Genomic DNA, 27229 nt, shown 5'->3' with positions numbered 1-27229 from the left:
GAGATGTGACATCAGAGCCTAGGAATTGGCCCAGTTGCTGGGTAAAGGCACATCCATGGGGGGCCAGTTCACACTCACAGGGCACTTTAAGTTTTGAAGATTTTTTTCAAGGTGCTTATCTTGGTCCCTGACAATGCTCTATGCTGGAGAGAATTCCAGGAATTGTGCTAGTGCTCCTCCGGCTTCCCCAGCATATGGCTTCAGTTTCGTTTTGTGTTGTTTTTTTAGTAACTGAAACCTAAGAAGGGCTCCACCCTCTGCATACTGGTTCTCCAGCAACAACGTCCTGTCTGGCTGACTGCAGTGGTGAGTCGCTGACAGGACCATGGCTCTGACACAGACCCCGGAGGGCCCCAGTCCCGGGCAGACCTGTGTGCTGATCCTAATCTTCACAGTGCTCCTGCAGTCCCTCTGTGTGGCCGTGACTTACGTGTATTTCACCAACGAGCTGAAGCAGGTCAGTACAATGCACACTGCCCCTGACTAAGGTGCTCAGCAACTCTTTGGTTAGCTGCCTCTCTGTTTGCTCCTCTGTGAAGACTTTACAGTGGAAGAAAATGCTCCCTGTCGCTGTTCCCGGACCCTAACTGCTAATGCATGTAATTACTGAGGACTGAGCATAAGGTTAGTTGAAGAGATTGTGTGAACAAAGTGGAGTTACAGAACTGGCATCACCAGTTACTAGCAGATGCAGGCAACAAAACTCCTGAGGTAGTTGTTTTGTCTTCATCAGTATATGTATTTTATACTAGTAGCAATTGCTGCCATTCATTGAGTATTTCAGCTTAATGCTTTATAGTTCTCGATTCTAATTCTTCGGGGTGAGAGCAGCTGCATGGGGGCAAGACTGTGTCAGCTTTTACTCACCATTACACCTCTGGGTGCTAGGACATAGCTGCCACATAGTAGGTGTTCACTAAATATGAACTGATGAATAGCCAGCCTTCACAAATGAGGAGGAACCTCTAAAACATGGAAATGAGCTAGAATCAGGGCTCAACCCAAAGCCAAACTGTGAACCACAGACAATGTTGTTTTGTGTTTCAGCTGTGGAACAGAAGGCTTGCAGGAAACTAGACTAGCTGGTCGTTGCACAGATAGAAATGCCCTTTATGCACTGCTGTCCTCAGACTTTGGGGCTACTAATTATGGCCAGATTCTTCCTTCTGTCTCTTTCTTTTAAATATATTACTATGCAGAAAGCCTTCACCTAGCTGCATCAGGTTGTCAAAAATTAGTAGGTTGAAAATATACATTTTGAACTAACATTAGAACCAATTCTTAGAATGTCATCAGGTTTCTCTTTTTCCTCCAAGACATGGGGTGAAGGTAAATCTGATATTTGAAATGTATTTTGGTTTAGATCTATGACATTTCTGTGTTGACAGTAGTGAGAATATTGGACTAGCATTCTGCCTGTTTCTCGCCACAGACCATGTCATTGGTAAAGTCTACAATAATGGGGTTACCAGATGGACTCAGCATTTTACTGTTCATGACAAAGTAATTGAAAATAAAACTACCATACCATGCCTGTGGATGGTCCAAGTATGAATCAAGAACATTTGACAGAGAAAAAATGCATTTTAGTTTGTTCATTTCTCAAATAAAACTTCTAGTATTATGCATACAAATATTAAAAATGCATTAAATTATGAACACTGAAAATAAACCAATTCAGTATTTGGCTTCTTATATATATTTTGACTAATTGTACGTTGTATAGTAGAGAACTGTGAGCTGAAAGGAACTTTGGACACTCTCCACACACACTGTATAGGAGACATTGCAGGTGCAGATAGGGCTTTGGAAGCAGGGCTGGAGCCAGATCTTGGGACATGTAGGTAATGCTCTTCCCTCCACAGCATGGTGTCCATAGGGCTAACATATTCAGACCTAGTGATGCACATTGCATTCTGCTGCCTTATGATAAGGCAGCCTCAAATCTGCCAGCTGTCTAGGAAATGCAAGGCTAAGGGTCTCAGAAAAATACAAATTATGCAAAAAGCATAAAGAAATACAGTTTGTATACCCTGTGGAGCATAAATATGTTTATCTTAATTGGTTGGAAATTTTTCCTTTATAATGGATAAAGTAGACTCTTGTTTGATTTACAAGTAATTATGAAAATGATGACTATTATTAGATGACTAGTAAAGTCAGCTTTGTTGTAGGGCACATTTAGAAGAGCCTGCATATTTGTAAGAAAAAAAAATCAATATAATGATAACCATGCCTTTAGTTCTAAGTCTGCTAGAATACTGATGTGTTTACCAGTTTGGAGCAGCATGTCCTGACCTTTGTTAACTTTGCAGCATAAACAGAATAAGTCTGTTTCTTCAAACAAAAGCAATTTCCTCAATTTGCTCACATTACAAGTTGGCCTAATTTTAAGACTGAATTGACTGATTCTTTACTGAGTAGACTTGTGTATATGGTCAAGTTTCTTTGAATTCTACTATAAAAATGGAAATTTCAAAAAAAAAAAGCTTAACATGTCCCCACTTGCACACATTTTTCTTTTGAATATGGGTATATATATGTATAGGTATGTGAATAATTCCTTCAGAGTGCTAGATAAGGGGGAGAGTTAACAGCTATTGAGCAAATACCATGTTCTAGGAACTTTGCAAAGTATTGCCCTATTTCATCCTCATAACAATCCTATGAAGTAAATACTGACAGATAAACAAACAAAGGCTCAGGGAAGTTAGGTGATTTGTCCAAGATTACAAAGCTAGTAAAAGTCAAAGACTAATTTTGAACCCAGGTATTAAATAGGTGCTCAGTAAATTGTAAACATTGTAATTAGTATTGAGAAGTTTCTTGAAGTTGTCACTCTCTCCATCAGGAATTTTTGCAAGGAAAAATGAATCTGAATCTCCTTGAGTGTCTGTGTAGAGTTGGAAAAGCATTTTCAGCATAAATATTAATTTTATAAGACAGATCACAGGTTCCACTTTGGCTAGTGAACATTTGCAGAAGATAACACTGAGCAAAGATTATAGGGACTATGGATTAAGACGGGCTGAGTAATGTTGGATTGGACTTTTGCAAATAAGCCTGTACACCAGCAAGTGTGAAGAATAAATATGGACTTAGCCTCTGAAGTCAATGTCTCTCTGAGAAAGTTTTCTGAGAAGGTGACTGCCTACCACTGTGACTTCACAGATGGGGAGGGAAAGGAGAAGGGGACCCTTATCCACCACTCTCCATAAATGACCCTTTATGCTATTTGCAGTTTGTAGAAAATGAATGTCAGACTAATAATGTCTGGATAACCAACATGTTTAACATGGTGCCAACAGCAAATGCAGTGGAAACCCACCTCTCAGAACCAAGGGCTTCTGGAGCAGAAGAGCAGGAACCCAGGGCCAAAGCTCTCTCTCCTTCTAGAGGCATGTGTGGCACATGCGTCTCCCTACCGCCAGCACCCAGATGAGGCTAGGAAGAGACTAATCCCAGCCTGAGATGTGCTGCAGGAAATTCATACCTTGAGATGGAAAGGAAGGGGGGAAGGAGACATGTCACAGTGATCATCATTAGTCATTCCTAAATAGCCAAGCAACCTCTGCACCCATGCACCCAGTCTCCAGCATTGTCTAAGTTCTAGAGAAGAAACTACCCAATACAATAGTGTAAGAAACATGTGGGAGGGTGGCTGAGGACTTTTTCTCTGGATTTCTCTTGTTCAGAAATCACTATTTATGCACAGAAATGTCTGGAAAGAGAAATCCCAAAATGTTGACAATCGTGATCTGTAGAGGGTAGGATTATGCGTGCTGTTTCTGTCTTTTATTTTTCTAAACTTTATAAATTTTCTATGGCAAACGTTATAAAAATATTTATACTAGCTATGTATGATTTTCATGCAGATCTAAAGGGCATGATACTTTTATGTAGTCTTAAGAGAAAACAACCATACATAAAATTGCCCACACACAGTCTGATCTCACCCCTGTAAACAAGACAGATCACCTAAAGGTTACTAGGAGGTAAGGTTAGGGTGATTTTAGTGGGTTTTTTGTTTTGCTTTTAGAAAATTATTCTTCATTTTTCTATATTTTCTAGGTTGCCTGTGTATCCTCAATGTTTCTAGGCTTCATTAAATTTAGGTTGACAATGGAGTCACATTAGCTTGTCAGCCTCCCTCTCATGTAAACCCAGGACCTTATTCCGTTTTCAAGGTTCTCCTTTTCCACATTCTGAAAATGTTTCTGGAAAATCCCCAAAAGTCATCAAGAGGCAGTAGCCAGCAGTTGGTACTGGCCTGGGCTCTTCCCTGCTGCTGTGTCCTTTTCACTCCCCTCCCCTTCAAGCTCCACTTCAGTTCACAAGTGACGGCCAGCTCCCACTACTACCTGGTCCCAGACAAGTTTTCCTGCCTTTTCCTGCCCATGGCTCCAGCCTCCCATCTCCTAAACCTTCCAAGTTGAGACAGCTTCCAGCTGCTGTGAAGGCAAACTGCTCCCTCTCTTCTGTTATGTACTTCTTTTTGTTCCAACAAGTTACAGGAATTTGTTGAACTATTTTGTAGAATTTTGTTTAAACCAATGAGAGGCCAGGGCACACCGATACTGACTAGCAGGGGGCCATGGTCAATAAACTAACTTGCTCTTCCTGGAACCACCCTCAGGCTGCGCAGCTGAGTTTAGCTCTTCTGCTCTGATCCTCCCCCCAGGTTGCTAGCTAGCCATGGTCTCGTGTATCTATACCCTATGTAACTGATCTCTTTCCTTGGAAAGGATTTTCCACATAAATTGAGAAGCAAATAGATGTCTACAGTAGAACATTCAATTCTATTGTCAGTCATATCTCAGTTCAGGTGCCCCAGCTGTTAGCCCCTCTACATCTGCTAGGAGAATGTTTTACTCTTATAATTTAAAAAGGAAGAAAGAATATGAACATTTATTTAAAAGTGAAAGAATGTTCTATGTCAGAGTATGTGAAAGGAATTAATTAACTCAGGATGGTACTTTTGTACTCGAGGGACCTTGATCAAATGTCCAAGGGATACATGGCTGAGTACAGAACCATGTGACTCTGGCTGAGAGCTCTCATAAGCAGTTAGGTTATTTTGATTTGGTATGAGATTGTCTTCTTATAGGAGGGGACGAGGCATCATTAAGTTTTACCCTTGCTTCAAGTTTTGGAATCCCCTAAGGTCAAATAACAAATCTGTTATTTGGCCAGTTTCCCATTTATTTCCCCAGAGAAGGGCAATTCAGCAGATTTGTACCGGGAAGTAACATATATCCTCACTTACAATAATTAAAAACAAACACAGGAAAAAGAATCCTGACCTTGTGTGGACTTCCTGTTTTTTCTTTGTAAGATTATCTAATTATCCTGAAGTATTCAGGATGGTTTGGACTGTGTGTGTGTGTGTGTGTGTGTGTGTGTGTGTGTGTGTGTGTGTGTGTGTGTTAACATCGAGCAAGGACTTTGTTGACCATGATCTGGCCGTTGTAAATGTTTATTCTCAGTCAGGAGGGAGCGAACCTTCAAATGCTGTTTCCATCCTCTTCTGGTAAATCCCTAGCTTATATGGACACTTAATGAGGCAAAGTTCAAGTGTCTAGTGGCAGTATGGTCCAAATTTTGCCATCCAAAGTCGAAATCACAACAATAACTAGTTGACTCAGACAGCCAAAGCTCTCAGATCAAGAAACAGAACATTACCTGCATTCTGAAGGACTTGGTTAATTTTTAATTTAGAATCCTGGATTTTGAACAGACTTCACTGCCTACTTTGTACATAGGTGGATTTCTAGGTTTAGAATGGGATCCACACTGTGTCAGAACTGGAAGGGACCTCAAAGATCACCACAGCGAACCAGCTCAAAACTCAAATGAAGAGCAGACACAGAAGGGAAGAAGCTATCTGTTTAGGGGCACAGTTATTTAATGGCAGTGTCTGCAAAGGGCAATGTGACCCAGGATCCCTGGACCACAATTATATCCTTTCCACCATTTCCAACTGCTTACGTTCACCCAAAGGACAAAGGTTAGCATGCTTATTTTTATTTCAAGCCATGAGCTTACACAAGATGCCAAGACTTTTCTGACTCTGTCACCAGTTTCTGTTGTTTTAACTTCTAAATGAGCAAAAATAAAGAGCTTTTGAGCGTAATATTGTGTTATGTTCCATCTCAACCCAGATGCAGGACAAGTACACCAAAAGTGGCATTGCTTGTTTCTTAAAGGAAGATGACATCTCTTGGGACCCCACCGATGAAGAGAGTATGAACAGCCCCTGCTGGCAAATCAAGTGGCAAGTACATCAGTTTGTCAGAAAGGTAGGTAGACCCCTGGGTAACTTCACCAGCAGGCATAGAATGGTGGGGAAGAAGGACTATTTAAGGTCATCATCAAGTCTAGACTCCTCATTTTGCAAAGGAGGAAATTAAAGCCGAGAGTGTTTCAGTGATTTTCCTCAAATTCATAGAACTAGGAAAAGGTGAAATAGTACCAAACAGAGGGTCCTGGCTGACCCCTGGTCTAGAGCTCATTCCTTTACTTCAGACAGCCTTCCTATCTAATCTAACCTTTTTATCTTAAGTGGTGGAAACTGAGTCACAGACAAGGAAATGTGCCCAAGGTCACAAAAAATAAGTCGTGTGTGTGAGTTTTTTTTATTCAGAAGACAAAAGAGACCAAGTAATGGTGTTTTATATTCTTCCCTCATTGTTGATTTCCAGAATTAAATATATATTTATGTTTATACACATGTAGAGATGAAGAAAGAGGAAAGCAAGAGGGGAGAGACACTTTAGGCAAGGTGATGACATCTCAATTTACTATTAGTAAATGAAATATTGCAAAATACTATGGAAATATTTATGGAGATTGCTTAAATAAGATCTCTACAAGAAACATTATGTTAGCTGTTTATTTCACTAAATGTGATTACATAATTTTACTTTCAGCAATGTGACAAGTCAAATCAAGTTCTTCTCTCAGGCTTCTTTTTTCTTTTGCATTTAATAGCATTTACTTTCTGCCTACCCAGAAAGGTCAGATGAAAACACAGATATGGAAATAGTATGTAAACTATGAAGCACTATCATTTGTTTAAAAATAACAGGGGACATTCCCTTCAGGATAGAAGGAGGATGTGTCCTTTAAGTCCATTATCTTAAGACCATTGTTTGCTGCTCAATCTGCCTTTGCATAGAAACATTGTTAATGTTGGTGATTAGGCCTCTGATTTATAACACAAAGCACTTCTTACAATAGTGCACAGACCTTACCCATGATGCTATTTCCATGAGAAATGAAATCATACTTCCCCCTGCGAGTCCTAGGAACATGTGTACACCATGACCACCTGGAAGCATGGCCTGGGCAGGACACCCACAGCACACAAGCTGCACAGAAGCATCTGTGGCTCCATCGTCCCAAATGACGAGGCAGGAAAGGCCTGGGATTGGAGGAGGCCCTTGAGGAACCTGAGGAGTGGGACTCTGCAGTCCCTTGAGTTAGAGAGGGTGGCAAACCCACAGGCAACAGGAGGGGGACACTCAGAACTAAGGTAGGAATCTGGAAACTGAGGAGGAGCCTGGATGCCGGAGCTAGAATTGGGAGATGAGAAGTCAAGGGGATGGACTGCACATATTTCTTTCTCCCACTGCTATTTCCCCACTCCCTCCCATTTTCACATCCGGCCACTAACTACAACAGAGAGAAGCCGGAAGAGAACACAGGGGTGGGTGCGGGCATAGGGGCAAAAGATTTCCCCATTTTGTTCAAGCACCGTTAATTAAACCAACTATTTCCAGTAAACATCCTATGATAAGTACATATATTATCTCATTTAATCCTCAAGGCAGTTCTGTGAGGAAGGAATCATTTTCTTCCTTGTCTTTTAAATAAAGAAGTTAAAGTCCACATCAGTCAAGTAACTTGAGCAAAGTCTCCCAGAGTTAGTAACTGACAGGTTTGAATCCAGGTCGTCTGAGCTACTGTAACCATTCTTTTATTCTGCCTCTCACACTGTAGGAATTACTTCTCTCCTTCCTGCTGCTCCTCCTTCCTTCTTTCCTTCCTGTTCGACAATGAGAGAGAATGAGAGACCAAGAGAAAGACTGAGTAAGCCAGCAAGGGAGAGATAGAGAGAGAGAGAGAGACCCAGAAATGAGAGAGAGACAGAGAGAGACAGAGAGGGAAGAAGCAACAGAGAAGAGAGGAGAGAGAGAATATGTTGCAGCCACCTGTTGCATTCCCTTCCCATACACCAGAGCCCATCTGACCACAGGCAGTCCCCTCATTGTCTGGTATCAGGGCTTGAGGCAGAAGGAAAAGCAAAGAGCTCCTGATTTGGGGTGAGGGTACAGAGGAAGGGAGTTTCTGGCAGTTTCAAAATTAACAATGATGAGAAAGGAGGGCAGTGATGGGCAAGGGCTGCAGGGGTGACAGAACCGGGCAGAAAGGAGTTAAGAAGCCATGAATGAGCAAGTCAGGGCTGGCCATTTAAGAGAAAGGCTCGGTTTTTGCTCTTTCTTACTGGTTTTCCCCACTGGTTAGGACAAAGAATGTGAGACTAGATGTTTAGTCTAGATAGTGGAACTTGGTAAAAGGTCTTTGTGTTAAGAATGTTTTGGCCACATTCTCAGAAATGAGAGAATAGCTCAGTGTAACATCCTGCTGGACCGTATGCCTGTGGGTGTCACGTGAGGAACTGTGCCTTACATCTTGAGGTTAATAATTAAAGGCCTTGGACCCTACACAGTGCACTTATATACACACATGCATGCAGACACACTCCCCCCACACAGAGGAAGTGAAGTGTCATGGCTGCATGTCCATCAGCCACAAGGAGGTCTGGGGAACACTAAGCTGACCCAACTGGTCAGATGTTTCCTTCCTCCTGTGCTGCTCCAGGTGTGGCTTTTCAAAGTCTTCACCCAGGAACAACTTCCCCAGACAGGACTATCCTTGGATCACATGTAGGGACAGCTGCCTCAGTATTCATCCCCACTCCACCCTGTCCCACACAAACTCTATGCTTGAACATCTTAGAGTTTCCTAGGTTGATATCTTATGTAGAAATTTCATGTGAGACATCAGCAAGAGGAGCCATAGTCATTCTATAGACAGTTTAAATTTTTAGGGAAATTAACAAGCTTTATTCAATACTATTTACAGATGGTTTTGAGAACCTATGAGGAAACCATTCCTACAATTCCAGGTAGTATTTTTTTGTTGTTATTTTAATTTTCTACTGTCAACTTCATGACAGGGTGAATGCTTTCCATCTTCTTTCTTTCTGCTGCCCTCCACACATCCTACCTCTGATTGCTGCTCAGTGTCTCCAGCCACTTGATTCTATTTTTCTGTTTGCATTAGCAGCCAGAAAGCTCAGAACCAAATCTGTGTCCCACCTGTGGTCAGAACTTTATTTCCTCTGAATCTTGTTTTTCCAACATGGATCTTCTTTTCACTTCAATTTCTTCAATTATTTATATATTACTTTACAACTTGTTGCAAATAAGCTATCCAGATCCTTCCTGGCACACGTCTTGAAGATAAATCAGGGCTCCAGAGTTACCCATCTTCTCTGTTGCTGACCCCCACTAGGCTCTGTGCCTTCTTTATGCAAAAGCCCCTTGTTCTATCTCCTTCCCAACAATCCTTCTCCCCCACCACGGTTCTCATCCTGTGGCACCCATGCCATGTCCATCTTCCCGTTCATGGACAGCAGCCTGCTCTGGACCCACACCACTCGCCCGTGTTATTGCTCAGGCTGCTTCTTTGGTCTTCTATCTGGCTTCTTCCACTCCTGGATTTTCATATAATTGGCTCCATCTCATCTTTCATCCTCATCACCTAATCCTCACCTCTTCAGAGTGACCTTCTGTGGCCACCATTGTAAATTCCCCCACATCCTGTCATTTCTATCACACTTATCTTGCTCATTTCCTTTTGTATATTTTATCTGTGTGCTATCTGATTACCTACTAGATTAAAAATCCACAAAGACAGAAAATTTGTCTATTTTTCTCATCTCTCTATACCTAGCATCTAACTCTGTGCCTCAAGCCTTGTGTATGTGTGTGTTTTGTTTGAGATGAAATTCACATAACATACAAGTAACCTTTTTTTGAGGTAGAAGGTATTCTCATTTTTTAATAGATAGTTCACATATAATACTAGTTTCAGGTGTACAATATAGAGACTTGACTTTTATTCACATAATGAAATGTACATCACAATAACTGTCATGACCAAAGTTATTGCAATATTACTGACTGTATTCCTCATGCTGTACTTTATACCTCCTATGACTTATTTTTATAACTGGAAGTTTGTAGTTCTTAATCCCCTTCACCCATTTCATCCATTCCCTTGCCCCTTCCCTCTGGCAACCACCAGTCTGTTCTCTGTGTTTATGAGTCTGTTTCTGTTTTGTTTTGTTTGTTCATTTGTTTTGCTTTTCAGATTCCACATGTAAGTGCAGTCATATTACTTGTCTTTATTTCACTAACTTATTTCACTTAGAGTAATACCCTCTAGGTCCATCCACATTGTTGCAAATGGATAGATTTCATTATTTTTTTGTGGCTGAGTAATAAGGCAGATATGTATATATATATATATGTATGTATCCGTATATATACACACACACATACATACCACATCACATCTTTCTCCATTCATCTATCAATAAACACTTAGGTTGCTTCTCTATCTTGGCTATTGTAAATAATGCTGCAACAAACATAGGGGTGCATATATCTTTTTAAGATAGTGATTTCATTTCCTTTAGATAAATACCCAGAAGTGGAATTGCTGGATCATATGGTAGTTTTATTTTTTCATATTTTGAGAAAGCTCTGTACTGTTTTCCATAGTGGCTATATCAACTTACATTCCTACAAATAGTACATGAGGGTTCCCTTTTCTCTATATCCTCTTATTGTGATTTTGATTTACATTTCTCTGATGATTAGTAATGTGGAACATTTTTTAATGTGTCTTTTGGCTGTCTATATATCTTTGGAAATATGTCTTTTCAGCTCATCTGTCTATTTTTAAATAAATTGTTTTTATGTTGTATGGGTTCTTTATGTATTTTGGAATTAACCCCTTATCAAATACACCATCGGAAAATATTTTCTCCCATTCAGTAGTTGCCATTTTGTTTTGTTGATGGTATTGTTTACTGTGGGGAATCTTTTTCATTTGATGTAGTCCCAGTTTATTTTTGCTTTGTTGTCCTTGCCAGAAGAGAGAGATTCAAATAAATATTGCTAAGACAGATGTCCAAGAGTTTACTGCCTATGTTTCCTTTCAGGAGCTTTATGGTTTCAGGTCTTACGTTCAAGTCTTTAGTCTATTTTGACTTGATTTTTGTATATGATATAAGAAAGTGGCCAACTTTCATTCTTTGGCATGTGGCTGTCCAGTTTTCCTAACACTGCTTATTGATGAGACTATCTTCTCCATTGTATATTCTTGCCTCCTTTATCATAGATTAATTGGCCATATAGATGTGGGTTTATTTATGGGTTCTCTATTCTATTCCATCGATGTATGCTTCTGTTTTTGTGTCAGTACCATAGTATTTTGATTACTATAGCTTTGTAGTATAGTTTAAAATCCAGTTGTGTGATACCTCCAGCTTTGTTTTCTTTCTTAATATTGTTTGGTTGTTTGGGATATTTTGTGGTTCCCTACTAATTTTAGGATTATTTGTTTTAGGTCTGTGCAAAATGCTATTTGTATTTTGATAGGAATTGTACTGAATCTAGAGTGCCTTGGGTACTACGGATTTTTTAACAATATTAATTATTCCAACCCATTAGCATGGTATATTTTCCATTTATTTCTGTCATCTTCAATTTCTTTTATCATTGTCTTATTGTTTTCATAGTAGAGGTCTTTCACCTCTTTGGTAAATTTATTCCTAGGTATTTTATTATTTTGATGCAATTGTAAATGGAATTGTTTTATTAATTTCTCTTTCTGAGTTTATTAGTGTATAGAAATGCAACAGATTTCTGTGTATTAATTTGTATTCAGCAACTTTACTGAATTCATTTATTAGTTCTAATAGTTTTGGGCTGGAGTCTTTAATCATGTACACTATATATAGTATCATGTAATTTGCAAATAATAACAGTTCTACTTCTTCCTTACCAAGTTAGATGTGTTTTATTTCTTTATCTTGTCTGATTGCTATAACTAGGATTTCTAATACTATGTTGAGTAAAAGTGGTGAGAGTGGTTGTCCTTGTCTTGTTCCTGATCTTAGAGGAAAAGCTGAAAGCTTTTCACCATTGAATGTGATGTCTTCTGTAAGCTTCTTCTATATTATCTTTATGCTGTTGAGGTATGTTCCTTTAACCAACTTTGTTGAGACTTTTTATCATGAATGGATGCTGAATTTTGTCAAATGTCTTTTCTGCCTTTGTTAAAATGATCAACTGGTTTTATTCTTCCTTTTGTTAATGTGGTGTATTACACTGATTGATTTGCAGATATTGCACCAGCCATGCATTTCTGGAAATTATTCTACTTAGTCATGATGAATGAGCCCTTTGATTTATTTTTTTAATTCAATTTGCTAATATTTTGTTGAGGATTTTTACATCTATGTTAATCAGGTATAGTGATTTGTAACTTTCTTTTTTGTCGTGTGTTTGTATGGTTTTGGTATCAGGGTAATGTTGGCCTTGTAGAATGGATTTGGAGGTACTCCTTCCTCTTAATAATTTTGGAATAGTTTGAGAAGGATAGGTATTGACTCTTCTTTAAATGTTTGGGAGAATTCCCCTGTGAAACCATCTGCTCCTGGACTTTAATATCTTGGGAGCTTTTTGATTATTGATTCAATGTAATTACTAGTGATTAGTTTGTTCAGGTTTTCTATTTCTTTCTGGGTCAGTATTGGAAGATTGTATGTTTCTAGGAATTTATTCATTACTTCTAGGTGGTTCAATATGTTGGCATATGATTTTTTCATAGTAGTCTTTGATAATCCTTTGTATTTATTTCTGTGTGTCAGTTGTAATTACTCTTTCATGCCTGATTTCTTGTATTTCAGTTCTTTTTCCTTTTTTTCATGATGAGTATGGCTAATGGTTTATCAATTTTATCTATGTTTTCAAAGAGCCAGTGATTTGTTTCATTGATCTTTCCTATTTTTTTCTTCTTTTAGTCTCTATTTCATTTATTTCCACTCTGACCTTTATTATTTCCATCCACTAACTTGGGCTTTCTTTGTTCTTTTTCTAATTCCTTTAGGTATAAGATTAGATTGTTTATTTAGGATATTTCTTGTTTCTTGAGGGCCTGTATCACTACAAAAATCCCTCTCAAAACTGTCTTTTTTATATTCCAAGGATTTTGGAACAATTTGTTTCCATTTTCATTTGTCACAAGGTATTTATTCCCTCTTTGATTTCTTTATTGATTCTTTTTTTTAGTAGACTGTTGTTTAGTCTTCATGTGTTTGTGTTTTTCCAAGTTTTTTTCTTGTAATTGATTTATGGTTTCATACCATTGTGGTTAAAAAGATGTTTGATATGATTTCAGTCTTCTAAAATTTGAGATGTGGTTTGTGGCCTAACATGTGATCTGTACTGGAGAATGTTCCATGCACATTTGAGAAGAATGTGTATTCTGTTTGGGGATAGAGTGTTCTATATATATCTGTTAAGCCCATTTGGTCCAATGTATCATTTAAGGGCACTCTTCCCTTATTAATTTTCTCTCTGGATCATCTATCCATTAATGTATGCAAGACAATGCCCTCTACTGTTATTGTATTACTGTCATTTTCTCCCATTATGTCTGTTAATATTTGCTTTATACATTTAGGTGCTTCTCTGTTGAGTGCATAGATATTTACAATTGTTATATCTATCCTCTTGTTGGATTGATTCCTTTATTATTATTTAATGCTCTTCTTTGTTTCTTGTTACAGTCTGTTTTATAGTCTACTTTGTCTGATATAAGTATTGCTACACCAAATTTTTTTTTCATTTCCATTTACATGGAATATCTTTTTCCATCCCTTCACTTTCAGTCTGTATGTGTCTTTAGGTCTACAGTGAGTCATGTAAGCAGTATATAGATAGGTCTTGTAGTTTTATCCATTCAGTCACCCTGTATCTTTTGATTGGAGTATTTAGTCTGTTTATACTTAAAGTAATCGTTAATACATATGTATATAACTCCATTTTGTTAATTTTTTTTTTTAAGGTAGGAGAGCAAGGTACAGGCTTTTATTTGGAGATAAAGTGAAAGGACAGAGCTCCCGGCTCATGCCAGGAGGGGACAAGCGAGTCCCCATTTTGTTAATTTTTATCTGGTTATTTTTGTAGTTCTTCTCTGTTTCTTACTCCTTTACTCTCTTAGCTTGTGATTTGATGACTTTCTTTAGTGTTTTGTTTGGATTCCTTTTTCATTATTTTTTTTGTATCTATTATAGGTTTTGGTTTGTGGTTACCATGAGATTAGTATATAACATAATTATAACTATATATAGTAGTCTACTTTAAGTTGATGGTCACTTAAGTTTGAATACATTCTAAAAGTACTATATTTTTACTATTGCTTCCATGTTTTATGTATTTGACATCATATTTTATATCTTTTAATTTTTTGTACCACTTCACTAATTATTGTAGATAGAAATGATTTTACTACTTTTCTCTTTTAAACTTCATATTAGTTTTATAAGTAATTGATCCACTACCTTTACTATTAGTTTGCTCGTACCAGGGAGATTTTTTTCTTTTATATATTTTTTTACTTCTAGTTATGGTCTTTTATTTTCCACTTCAAGTGCCTGTCAATATTTCTTATACAACTGGTTTATTGGTGAACAACTACTTTAACTTTTGTTTATCTGGGAAACTCTATTTTGCCTTAAAATCTGAATGATAATATTACCAGGTACAGTGTTCTTGGTTGTAGGGTTTTCTTCATTCAGCACTTTGCATACATCATGCCACAATCTTCTGGTCTGTAAAGTTTCTGCTGAAACATCAGCTGATAATTTTATGGGTGTTCCCTGTGAACAACTAGTTGCTTTTATTTTGCTGTTTTTAAGTTCTATCTTTATCTTTAATATTTGGCATTTTATTATTATGTGTCTTGGTGTGGACCACTTTGGATTCATGTTGTTTGGGGCTCTCTGTGATTCATGGATCTGGATGTCTATTTCCTTCCATGCATTAGGGAAGTTTTCAGCTCTTATTTCTTCAAATACATTTGCTTCTCCTTTCTATATCTCTTTTCCTTCTGGGATCCCTACAATATAAATTCACTAAAATAAGCCTGATATTGTTCCAGAGGCCCCTTAACCTATCCTCATTTTTTAAAATGCTCTTTCATTTATTGCTGTTCAGCTTGGATGATGTCTACTCTCTTGACTTCCAGATCACTGATCTGTTCTTTTGCATCCTCTAATCTGCTGTTGATTCCTTTATTGTATTTTTCATTTCAGTTATTGTGTTGTTCAGCTCTGATTAGTTCCTTTTAATATTTTTTATATCTTTGTTGAAGTTCTCACTGTGTTCATCCATTCTTCTGAGTTCACTGAGCATCTTTATGGACATTACTTTGAGCTCTTTTTCAGATAGATTGCTTATCTCCATTCAAGTTAGTTCTTTTTTCAAGGTTTTATCTCATTCTTCTATTTGCAACATAAACTTCTGTCTCCTCCTTTATCTTACTCTCTGTGTTTGTTTCTGGGTATTAAGCAGGCCAGCTATGTCTCCTGGTCCTGAAGGAGGGGCCTTATGGAGAAGGCATCCTGTGAGGGTGAGAAACACAATCCCTTCTCGTCACCAGAACCAGGGTATGTTCCATGTGGTGGGCAGAATGTGCTCTCCTATTGTGACTGGGCTGAGACTTTTGTAAATGTAAATTGGGTGGGACTGACCCCCTTGTGGCTGGCTAAGAGGCCTTGCCACAACTGTTGCAAGCCTGCTGATGGGCAGGGCTGCCACGATCCCTTCCTGCAGTGGGGCAGGAACCACTTTGGATGGGCACTGGTCCAGAGTGGGTGTGGTGAGGCAGTAGCCACTTTAGGAGGGCATTCTCCCAACTCAGGCTTCCCATCAGATGTGGCAGGGTGGGAGCTACTTTGGAGAGGTGTTTCTCAGGAAAAGTCCACAGGGGAATGCTGGAATGAGGTGAATGGTGCTAACAAGGTAGACTGTTCAGGTTAGACTAGTTAGGCAGAAGTAGGGCAAGAAAAATGGCACCTGCTAGTGCCTCTGTTAGTGGAGAAAGTTCCTACAGATCCCTACTCTTCTGGTACACACTATAAAATAAGTCAACAAATCTGCCTCTATGGCTCAGACAGTTTTCAAACTGCTGTCTTTATGCTGAGTCTCAGAGCAAGAACCTTTAGAGTTGAGTCTTGGATTCTTATAGCCCTCTGGCTCTCCCACAGTAAGCCCCACTGATTTCCAAAGCTTGACATTATGGGGGCTTGTTTTCCCAGTGCAGATCTCTAGGGTTGGGGGTGCCCCACATGGGGTTTGAATTCCTCTCTTTTTAGGGAGGACCTATGTGTCTGTGATATTCCTCCTACTTATAGGCTGCCCTACCAGGGGTGTAGGTCCCTACCAGACACTTTCTGCCCCTCCTATCCTTCCCAACATGGATTTTTCTTTATATTTTTAATTGTAAAAGATCTGTTCTCCTAGTTTTCAGGTTGTTCTCAGAAAAAGTTTCTTTTTATATAGTTTCAGTCTTGGTGTATCCTCATGCATGGAGGTGAGCTCAGGGTCCTCCTACTATGTCATCTTCAGAAACCCTATGATTAGCTACTTTCAAGTGCACAATTCAGCAGTAATGCAATCACAGTATTGTGCCACCACCATCTGTCTCTACATAGAAGTTTCTTAATACATATTTTTTGAATGAATATGTAAGTAAATAAAATAACTGAATTAAATTTGCTATTTCTTCACTTTTGGCTCACTATAGTCCCATTTTCCCAAACCAGTGCCCATACAGGCCTGAACACACATATACCAGAGACTTAACAGTCCTGAGGTATATCAGCCTGGCATAGAAGAAACAGTTTTTTAATATATGTGTTGTTAATGATGTCTTCCTCCTTTTCAGTTATCCTTTCCCAAAACAATAAGTTTTCTCATCATTTGGCAACACCCATTTTCCTTTATTAAATAGAAGGATAAGACCTGGTCCCAGGGTCTGAGCATTCTTTTTAATCATTCCCCTGAAAGCAAATGTGGTAGTCACAATGCTCAACACTCAACCTCTTCTGATGAGGCATACCAGATCTATAGTCTACAGTAGATGCATGTACTATTTTCAGTGTTGGGAGAAAAAAATTCTTTTTTTTCATCCCAATAATGTACAAAAATAATATACTTCTCAATAGCCCAAGAGGTATCCATGCCACCCAAATGTACATATTCACAGGTTTCTTTTCTGGAAGGTGTTTGCTATAGCCAATAGCAAATTTCCTCTTTTTAGAATCTGCTTTTAAATTTAGGCTTTCCCACATCCTATAAATGCAAAATATTTATAATTGAAGTGAGTTATTGAGTATTTGAATACAAAGTGTTAATGTCTAGAAGCATGAAAGAGATTATGAATTATTTAACAGTGGAAGTTCAAGGCAAATGGACACATCAACTTTGAAAGCTGAGCATTCTGACAGTCATATTTGACTGTCACTACTGACTTTGCATCCCCATGCCATGCTTGGTCTTCACTGATCCTGAATAAGTAATAATTAATACCAGATAGACAGAATAGATTCTCATTTACCATTTTTCCTCCTTTGGAATTTTATCACCTCCTTTCAGTTTTTTCTACTACTAGCCTAGATTTAGCCCTTTTGTTCTCAGTTCCGATCAATTATAAGTCTGGTGCTTTGCCATTCTTCAGCACTCTCACCTTCCTTCTGTCCATGAAATGATACTGTGGCTTAGCCCAAAGCACAGCTCATATCTCTTTGCTTCCCTGCCCAAAACTTTTCAGAGTCTTCCCATGTCCTATAAAATCTAAATCTCTTAGCCTAACATTCAAATCCTTTATAATTTGGCTCCTCATTCAAGCCTAAAATTTAATTCCCATACCTATGTCACAGGAATGCTGTCTGCAGTCTGCGTTGGGCCTCTGTTCTAGATCTCTGGAATGCCCTTCTCCCATTCTGTGGACCCAAGACAGCTCATCCTCACCCTATTCAAATAATTAAATCTTACACCTCAAATGCTTTCTTGCCTATGTTTGTTTATAGTCTTTCTCCTTGTTCCTGGAAGAGTGCTTGGCATAGATGTGATGGACACTTTAGATTGTTGTAGTAAGTGAATGAATGGCCCTTAGCATAAATCCTCCCCTGACCTCAGCTCTCAAGTAAGTAGGGATCTTTCCCCTCTCTGAACCCCCATCACCCTTTATTTCTATTTCTCATAGGTAAAATTTCACTTTCTAATTCATATCTTCCCTAAGAGACTATAAGTCCCTTGAGGGCTCAGTCAGGGCAATCAGTGGTTAATGTTTGCAGCTCCTGTAAGGTGTTGTGTAGTGCCTTATCCCCAGCATTATTTGCTTGATGAAGAAAATTTATCTTAACATCTAATATAAACACACTTGGGAAGTTTGAGCTGACTTTTTTTTAGAGTAATTTATTAAATTTGTATATTTTTAAAGCTGCTCTGAAATACCTCAGATGGTGATCAATAAGTATTACTTGTTTATTATGATTTACTGAATCAGTGATTTTTATGCCCCCTGTACTAGTTATCATAATCAGTACAGTCAATTATCATGACCAGTGGGAAGGTGGGATTGGATACCAGTTTGCAGCATCTATGGCCAGTTGTTATCACTGCTTCTCCTTTAGAATCAGAAGGAGCTGGCAAAGGAAAAAGTAATCAAGATGATGAAAATTGGTATCACTCTGGTTGTTTCTGTATATAACAGAGTGGAAATGTGCCAATACTTAGTTATTTGTGCACTTTAAATCACTCAGCAGAATTATTGCAAGTCCACAGTTTTTGTATTTTGTTTTGTTTTTTGGAAAAGGGCTAGAATCTTCATTTTGTTATAGTCTAGTTGGACCTTTCTCCTGAGATGCTGATAAATTATAATGCAAGTCACCATTTATTCTTCCCACCTAAAGTACTTTTTGAATTAAACATAAGATGAAGTAGACCCATCACCATGCTAAAATGTAGGCTGTTTTTATGAAAACCCCTGCAACCAACTTTGGAAGCCCAGTGTGCTTACAGTGCCTGATTGACAACAGCTGTGAACAGTCATGTATTTAAGCAGTAGTTTGACAAGTGCTGATGATTCTCTGTCATTTCTCTTCTAGGAAAACAGCAACATATTCCTTACCCACTAGGAGAAAGAGGTGTTCAGAGAGCGGCAGCTCATGTAACTGGGACAAGACAGAGAAGAAACACATTCCCAGCTTCAAGTAAGAGAAACAATGAATATGTGGCTTAAAGGAAGGCAATGGAAGAATTTGTTACAAATAATTTAACCTTTTAACTTGTACCCAAAATGTTTATATGGCTATCTACATAGGGCTCAGTGGTAATCAGGCCTCAGATTGATTCTTTTCAGAAGGAAGCTTGTAAGACAAACAGTTCAGTTACTGTCCTGTGTAACTGGACTCAGGAAAATTATGAAGCGGGAGAACTTTGTCTTTGAGTTTCCCATGCCCCTATTTTTGCTTTTCTTCTTCTTCTCTAAAGCAATTTCTCTCAATTCCATCAAATCTTTTTTACAGATCCTAAATCAGTTATTTATATTCACCATGGATAGTGACCAAGTATTGCAAGTAGCATTTATATCAGTCAAACTAAAGGAAGTTGCCAATATTTGACCATTTTTCTTGTACAGAAATGTCAGTTTCATACAGTTTAACCAAATTTGTTAGGCCTAATTTTTAACTGTTGAACAAGGGTCTGTACAGTGCTATAGTTAAGTGCAGAGTAATACAGTCTAAATGCCCACACTGGAATCCCAGCTTCCCCTTACTTAGATCTATGTCTTGAGCAAATTACTTGAATGAATCAAGACTCAGTTTCTTCATATACAAAGTATATGCATAATCTTCAACTCATAAAACAGTGAAGATTAATACAGGCAAACTGCCAGTGCAATGGAAGTACTCACTAAATATTTGCTTTTCTTATTATGAAAGGTCAGTCCCATGTTAAGAAATTTCAGGCATCAGTTTATGGAACAAAAGATTGTTAGGGGTGGGGAGTTGTTTTTAGACAGCTGTCTCCCTGGTAGTCTTCAACTTAGATTTTATAAATGCTTGACATGTTCTGCTTATGCCAGAGATCATTACCGTGATGTTACTGTTTACTATTATCGACAACTATGACAATAATTTCAAACTCTTGAAAAACTAAAATTTGCACCAATCATGGAGATGAGCCCAAAGGTGAAAAGATAGTCATATTTTGGTAAGGGCTTATTTTATTTAAAAATTGTTGGGAGTTAAAGATTCAGGGATCTGATGATCTTTAGATCTGGACTCTCATTGCCAAACCTTGTACCCTATGTTATTGTGGACTAGGATGCTTCTGCTTGGATGGTACCTTTGACTCTGGATTTCTGAGAAAGACTAAGGAGGGACCCAAAGAGACTCAAAGGACTAGCAAGAATTTCTGAGCTCTAGGCTTAAGGAAACAGATAGATTTCTTTTGGTTTCCTTCTATGTTGTTCATTTGAGCCCACCAGCATAGGAAGGGAGGCAGGCATTCAGGACAGAAATTCTGCCCAAGAGTAAAGATTACCACCTGAATGTACCATCATCCCCAGTGTTGTCATTCAGAATTAAGTGTAGCCAATGTGGCATAAGGGACAAATGAGTTAAGGTAAGAGATTCCCAAGGGGTCACAGTGATACAGGAACCTCCAGATTTCTATATGACTGGAATTTAGAATTCTTGTAAGATTGAAAGAGCAGTTTTTGTTAGGTTGAAATCCTTTACAATCCCAACCAAAACAATAGGGTAGCCAGAGCTACTGGGAAACTCCTTGATTTGCTATGAACTCCTTTCTTTTAACTCCTTTTCTCTCTACCCTTCATCCAGACTCCAAGAATGAAAAGGTTTTGGGCCAGAAAATAAACTCCTGGGAGTCATCAAGAAGAGGACATTCATTTTTGAATAATTTGCACTTGCGGAATGGAGAGCTGATTATCCATCAAACGGGATTTTATTACATTTATTCTCAAACGTATTTTCGATTTCTGGAACCTGAGGGAACGTTGGGAGCAATTTCATCAAAAGAAAACAGGAAGAAAAACAAACAAATGGTACAATATATTTACAAAACCACAAGCTATCCTGACCCTATACTGCTGATGAAAAGTGCTAGAAATAGTTGTTGGTCTAAAGATTCAGAATATGGACTCTATTCCATCTATCAAGGTGGAATATTTGAACTTAAAGAAAATGACAGAATTTTCGTCTCTGTAACTAATGAGCAATTGATTGACATGGACCATGAAGCCAGTTTTTTTGGGGCCTTTTTAATTGGCTAAATGATCTGCAAAGGTAAAAACAGTGACTTCATAATGAACTTTTACCTTTCATTGTGATACATCATGAAAATATTCCAACATAACTAAGAAACTAAGGCAGTCTGAGCAAAGCAACCTCAACTAAAAGACCCAGAAGAAGAATGCTTTTTTAGTATCTCTGAAAAAGGACCAACTTACTCAAAGAAAGTGAAATTGCCAGAAGTTCTTTCAGGGCTCAACCTGATATCAGTTTACTAGCCGGAATCTTGTAGATTCTGTTTCCAAACACTGTGTAGCAATTAACATCTTCTGTTTTTATTGCAAAGAAGAAAGAGTAACCATCCATCTCTTAGATAGTATATCATATTGGTAGCTTCCAGGTTGCAGTACAGGCCAACATCCCTGAAGTTGAAAGAGAAGGGGGCACCATTAAAAGGTCATGGCCTTGAGAAGCAATCCTCTGTCAATGTATGCAATGTGCCAAAGGAGTTTGCATTGTGCAGGACCTTGCAGGAGTTATCTCATACACCTGTAATGGTGGAAAGAAGAGAATTCCACCCAAAATAATATCATTTGGTTAAAAAAAATTTTAAGTCAAATTTATGTTCAGTGAACAAGGGACTATTTCAGAATGGTTTGTGATTTTTACCACAAAAAGTCAGGCTGGCCCAAAATACTGAAGATGTTTTTAGAAAGTACTCTATAATGAATGATCATCTAATCAGAAAGCAGGGTCTTATGTGAGCAGAAGGAGAAATGGGAAAGTGGAAATGACAAACACAGGTAAATCAGCAGAAAAAAAGCCAAATAAAGGTCTGTCCCCCCACCTCTATTCCCCCACAGCCAAATGTCAGTGCTTAAGGTTGTATTTTTTATTTGCCCTTCCCAGAAAAAAACAGTCATTACTTTTATCTTCTAAAATCATGACACAAAACACTTCATTTCACCATTTCATCTATGCAGGTGGAGAAAAAAATTAGAGTATTTGTCTAATTTCTTCTAATTGTTATTCCTAAACACCGCATAATTTATACTCTTGATAATATGCTCAAATGTTCATTTATATATGTTCTGATCAAATAGATCTTTTTCAAAAAGGTTTATTCCAATTTAAACTTACAACATGCTGTAGATACCTGGCACTTTTGACTTCCCTTACTTTGTTTTTTCCATTATACTAGTCAAGTCTTATATACTCACAAATTGGCTTATTTGTTATCTTGTTTGTTTAAGCCTGTCACCTCTCACTAGAATATTGGTCCTAGGAAACCAGGAACTTTTAGTGCTGTTTACATCTGTATCCCTGGTGCAGTATTAAGCGCAGTACTTAAACATAGTGTTGTTGAGAAATCCAACCCAGGGAGGACCTCGTGCACTAGGTGAGACCTCAACCCTGAAGAGGGTTCTGACTCTGGTCAAGAAAGAATTCAAGAGCAGGTTGAGCAAAGGAGGTTATTAAAGTACACACTCAAGGAGGGAGTGCAGGCATGCTTGAGAGATGAGCAGCCCTGAGTGTGGCGGTTTAGAGAGGTGGGCTGGGTTGCACATGCCTTGACGCGGTCCGGCCGCACCAAGTCGAGCAGGTCCTGAAGTGCGGAAGAAAGACAGAAAGAGCTGGGAGGGCTGACGCTCCTGCACATCGCCAGCAAAGCTTTTTTCGAGTCCAGAGTATTTATACAGCAAAGAAGCACACTATTCCAGGAAATAGCATTATCCAATAGACAATCAAGCACAGTATTGACATCAGCGGTAGCCGGGCAAAGGTAGGCACAGCAGGGCTCCTTCAGTTGCTCATGGAATGCGTAAACAGGATGTTCTTTGTTCTCCATTCCTGCCACATCAGCAAGTGGGGGAAGGGCATAGCCCGCTCCCCACATCTCCCCCTTTTTTATTTTATAAGAGGGTGACAGTGCCTGTCTTAGGTGTTCCTGGATGACTCATCTGGACTTACCTGTCATTGGTACCCACATTCCATCATGAGGGCCCTGTCTTAGGTTGCCATAGGTCTCCAAGACACTTACCCATCGTTGACTATCCTGTCCCCTTCTCCACATTCATATAAGGAGGGTGGCATTTAAGAGCTAGCATATGGGTCTTGGAACCCAGTTGCAAAAAGGACTGTAATCCTAGTTTGATGACACAAGGTATCAATAATATCATTACAAGAAAACATAGCAGAGCAGTCGCAGTGGATAACAGAAAATGGGGCAAGTCTCCCAACTTGCCAAAAGGAGAGGCTGCGTGCTTGAGGGTGTCTAGGATATCTTGAGTGGATCAAACCACAGTTCGGTCAAACCATTGACATAGATTGCAGTTTGTTCATTCTCAGTTAATGCTACAGCTGCTACAGTAGAAGATACAATAAAGGGAATTAAAGATAACAACCCTACAATAATGAGGTCCATAGCTCTCTTGGGATGGTCTAGAGCTTTCTTCAATTCTATCAACACTTACAGGCCCTTATCATCATACCAAGGTTCCGTGTGGTTCACAGGAATCAAAAGGAAAGGGGGTTGCTTAAGTAAAAGAACCATGGTATTGTTGGACACAGAAGAGATGCAGCTAGTGAGACTGCAATTTTTACAGGCAATGTGAAACATATTTTTCTGATAAGTCATATTAATAGAAATAGACTCTACCAACAGTGCATGGGGGGTGGCACACAACCCGTCACATGTGTGTCATTGTTTACATTAACGCTTGTACTATTGTCCCAATCTAACTCTCCCATAGCCACCCCTATTTTCCACCAAGAGGTTTGAGGGTACCCATCTGGAGTGTACCAAAGTCCCATAGAGAGTCCTCTGTATTGCGGGGCTGGCGTTTTTGAATTTGGTCCTACAGACCAGTCCACAATGTAAAGCTCTTTAGTGATGTTCATCTGCTGTGGCCATTCACCACCTGTGCCCGCAAGTGAAGGAGAGCCCTTTCACTTTGTCCAGGGTAGTGGCAATGTGTCATTTTTAAGTGAAGATGAAGATGTAAGCACACTGCACACAGGGTGGTCAGAAGGCAAGGTGCCGTTGCTCCTATCGCTAGGTGTTCCGATGGGCCTCCCAAAATGTCAGAATTATTGGAGTAAATCTGTACCTTGGGAGACTTCCAACTGACTGGATGGAGCAGAGGAGGGTCAGGAACATATGCCCAATATATGCACTGAACTGTTTGCTCCGCTGCTTGCTCTTCAGCTGGGGTCCTCCAAAGCTGGAGCAGGATCAGGAGGAATATGGTCTGCATGATGCACCAGCCTTTCTGGCAACCACCTCGGGCCCTCAGCATCCTGTGGAAAGACACAAACGTGTCCTCGCCCCCAAAGAAGGACCGGATCTGGACCTTGCCATGCACCGGTCAGAGGATCTTTCCATCGCACCGAGGGGTGGACGACCGCCAGAGCACCAAAAGCGCTCTGCGGAACTGCGTCCTGCAAGGTCTAGAGTTAAAAAATTCTAAATATAGAGTGCATGGGATAAATAATTCAAAGGTGTAATGGGGTATAACTCCCCCTTCTTAATTTTATTGAGCTGGCCTTTCAAAGTGCCATGGGCTCTTTCAACAGTGCTTGGCCCTGGGGATTATAGGGGATGCCTGTCTTGTGGGCAATACCCCATTGCGCACAAAATGTGCGAAAGCGGCTACTAGTATAGCCAGATCCATTGTCCGTTTTAATCAGCTTTGGAATGCCCATAACAGCAAAGCAAGAGAGGCAATGGCGAATAACTTGTGAAGTGGATTCTCCAGAGAGAGCGGTAGCATGCAAGAAACCTGAATAGGTGTCAATGGTAACATGGACATATTTTAATTTTCCAAATTCAGGGATGTGCATGACATCCATCTGCCACAGGTGATTTGGCAGGAGGCCACGAGGGTTGACACCAAGTTGTGGAAGGTTGAAATGCTCAGGACAGGTTGAGCATTGTTTAACAATTTGTCTCGCAGCTTCTCTAGTGATGTGAAAATATCTGTGAAGACTATGACTGTTTTGATGATGTAATGAGTGAGAGTGCGTAGCCTTTTCTATTTGTGTAAGGCCTATGCAGCACGTGGCTGCATCAGCTAATTTCCATAACAGATAATCTCTCCCTGTAAGACATGCATGTGCTAAGGACTTCCAGTCTCCCGCGGGCAAAGCCTCTGTAGTCATAGCTTCTAAGATGGTTAATGTAAACGGAGCAGTGGGGCCATATTTATTGCAGGCCTCTTTCAGCTCTTTCAACTGTTTGAAAGGAAATGGCACATGTTGTCTGAATACCTCTCCGTTGTCACCTGGCCGTTCTAACACTGGATAGGCAAAAAATTCTTGTGTGTCCTCTCCCTGATCTTGAGCTTGTTGTAGTACTGCCTCAAGAGGAGTAACCTTTCTCTGTCTCTTCTGCATATTAACTGGGAGCACATGAGGCTTTTCTTCCTTAGACTCTACGGGCTGTTTTTCTTTCTGTTCTAAACCCTTCTCTGTCTTTCGCTCCACTCTTTTCTCTTTAGTGTGTTCTGAGGATATAGGCTGAACAGGATCAAAACCTGCCCTTTCAAGGGGAGCTGTTTCAGCCTTACTTACAGGGGAGTCTCTTCTCTCGGAGTGCGGCTGTCCCATCTCTTGCTGTGCTCCTAAGGCTAAAGTAAGCCACTTCAGAGTGCCCTGAATTTCATTGCACCACTCTTTGAAAGGTATTCCGGATGGGTCTGTGGCGACTCTCTGCGTTGCTGTGAGCAGGGATGGATAAACTTTCTTGCTAGAGCCTATGGAGGCTATCTCTATTGTTTGTATTTCCTTATCACAAAGTTGAACTAAAGCTTCCTCCACTAGAGGGCTCTGTTCCTCCTCCATCTCCTCATCCCAGCCGCTGTCCAGTTCATGATAAGATGGCTCCCGCCCTTCCGGCACCTCTAATGGCAGAGCAGACAGGGAGATAGCTGGAGAAGCAAGATTGCTTTCGTTTTCCTTAATGGCTTGACCCGTACCAGGGGCATGCTCTTTCACATTTTCTATCTTAAATCCTTCATGCTTAAGATCTAAAGAATCTTTAATCAAGGTCCACAGTCCAAAAGTATCTACTGGAACCTTCTTTGGTCCGTGGGCAGAATAATAAGTTTGTAATCCCTCTCCTACCTTATTCCATAAATCTATGTCTACTGTCCCTTCTCCTGGAAACCACGGGCAGACTTCCTTAATAAAGTCTAAAAATCTTTCTAGTTGGGGCTTCCCTACTATAATTCCCCTAATAGCCAATAATTTCTTCAACCCACAGACATAAAGCTGTTTGCTTCCTGCCTGTCCCTGTTGGACTCCCAGAAAAATCACTTACCATGTCCACGTTGCTTGTGCGCCTCTTCTCTCGCGCATCTTCTCTGGTTACCCTGGCCAGAGCTTTCTCTTCTCGATGTGGTGGCCCTCACCTTCACCCTTTCCTTCAGGTCCCTGTTTGGGCACCACTTGACACGGTCCGGCCGCGCCGAGTCAAGCAGGTCCTGAAGTGCGGAAGGGGGCGAAGAAAACAAAGAAAGAGCTGGGAGGGCTGACGCTCCTGCGTGTCACCAGCAAAGCTTTATTCGAGTCCAGAGTATTTATACAGCAAAAATGCACACTATTCCAGGAAATAGCATTATCCAATAGACAATCAAGCACAGTATTGACGTCAGCAGTAGCCAGGCAAAGGTAGGCACAGCAGGGCTCCTTCAGTTGCTCATGGAATGCGTAGACAGGATGTTCTTTGTTCTCCATTCCTGCCACATCAGCAAGTGGGGGAAG

General features: G+C 39.7%; 2 protein-coding genes across 4 annotated transcripts; one reads left to right on the top strand and one right to left on the bottom strand.

The window, feature by feature from the left end:
- The first annotated feature begins 250 nt into the window (after positions 1–250).
- Positions 251–22677, top strand: TNFSF10 (TNF superfamily member 10). 3 transcript variants are annotated; one of them, XM_036930891.2, is made up of 5 exons: positions 251–457; positions 6162–6299; positions 9148–9190; positions 19316–19420; positions 21056–22677. In XM_036930891.2, exons 1-5 carry the CDS (start codon positions 326–328, stop codon positions 21505–21507), a joined length of 870 nt encoding a protein of 289 aa, XP_036786786.1. In that variant the 5' UTR covers positions 251–325; the 3' UTR covers positions 21508–22677. The 3 variants fall into 3 exon arrangements, with proteins under 3 accessions (XP_036786786.1, XP_057355991.1, XP_057355988.1); XM_057500008.1 differs by lacking the exon at positions 251–457 and adding an exon at positions 492–624; XM_057500005.1 differs by lacking the exon at positions 251–457 and adding an exon at positions 5609–6007.
- A 136-nt stretch (positions 22678–22813) lies between these two features.
- On the bottom strand, positions 22814–26648 carry LOC130683332 (igE-binding protein-like). Its single transcript, XM_057499999.1, has one exon. It carries the CDS (start codon positions 26306–26308, stop codon positions 25016–25018), a length of 1293 nt encoding a protein of 430 aa, XP_057355982.1. The 5' UTR covers positions 26309–26648; the 3' UTR covers positions 22814–25015.
- Between the last annotated feature and the right edge of the window lie 581 nt (positions 26649–27229).

This window comes from Manis pentadactyla, chromosome 1 (assembly GCF_030020395.1).
Source record: "Manis pentadactyla isolate mManPen7 chromosome 1, mManPen7.hap1, whole genome shotgun sequence".
NCBI classification, from domain to species: domain Eukaryota; kingdom Metazoa; phylum Chordata; class Mammalia; order Pholidota; family Manidae; genus Manis; species Manis pentadactyla.
The sequence above is the reverse complement of the archived record's forward strand: the minus strand, read 5'-3'. Positions and strand labels throughout refer to the sequence as shown.

Excerpts from the sequence above, each read along its gene's own strand:
- TNFSF10 (XM_036930891.2), top strand. The coding sequence starts at position 326 with ATGGCTCTGACACAGACCCCGGAGGGCCCCAGTCCCGGGCAGACCTGT. Across the intron at positions 458-6,161 it reads TCACCAACGAGCTGAAGCAG|ATGCAGGACAAGTACACCAA; the intron begins GTCAGTACAATG and ends ATCTCAACCCAG. Across the intron at positions 19,421-21,055 it reads AAACACATTCCCAGCTTCAA|ACTCCAAGAATGAAAAGGTT; the intron begins GTAAGAGAAACA and ends CCCTTCATCCAG.
- LOC130683332 (XM_057499999.1), bottom strand. The coding sequence starts at position 26,308 with ATGGAGGAGGAACAGAGCCCTCTAGTGGAGGAAGCTTTAGTTCAACTT.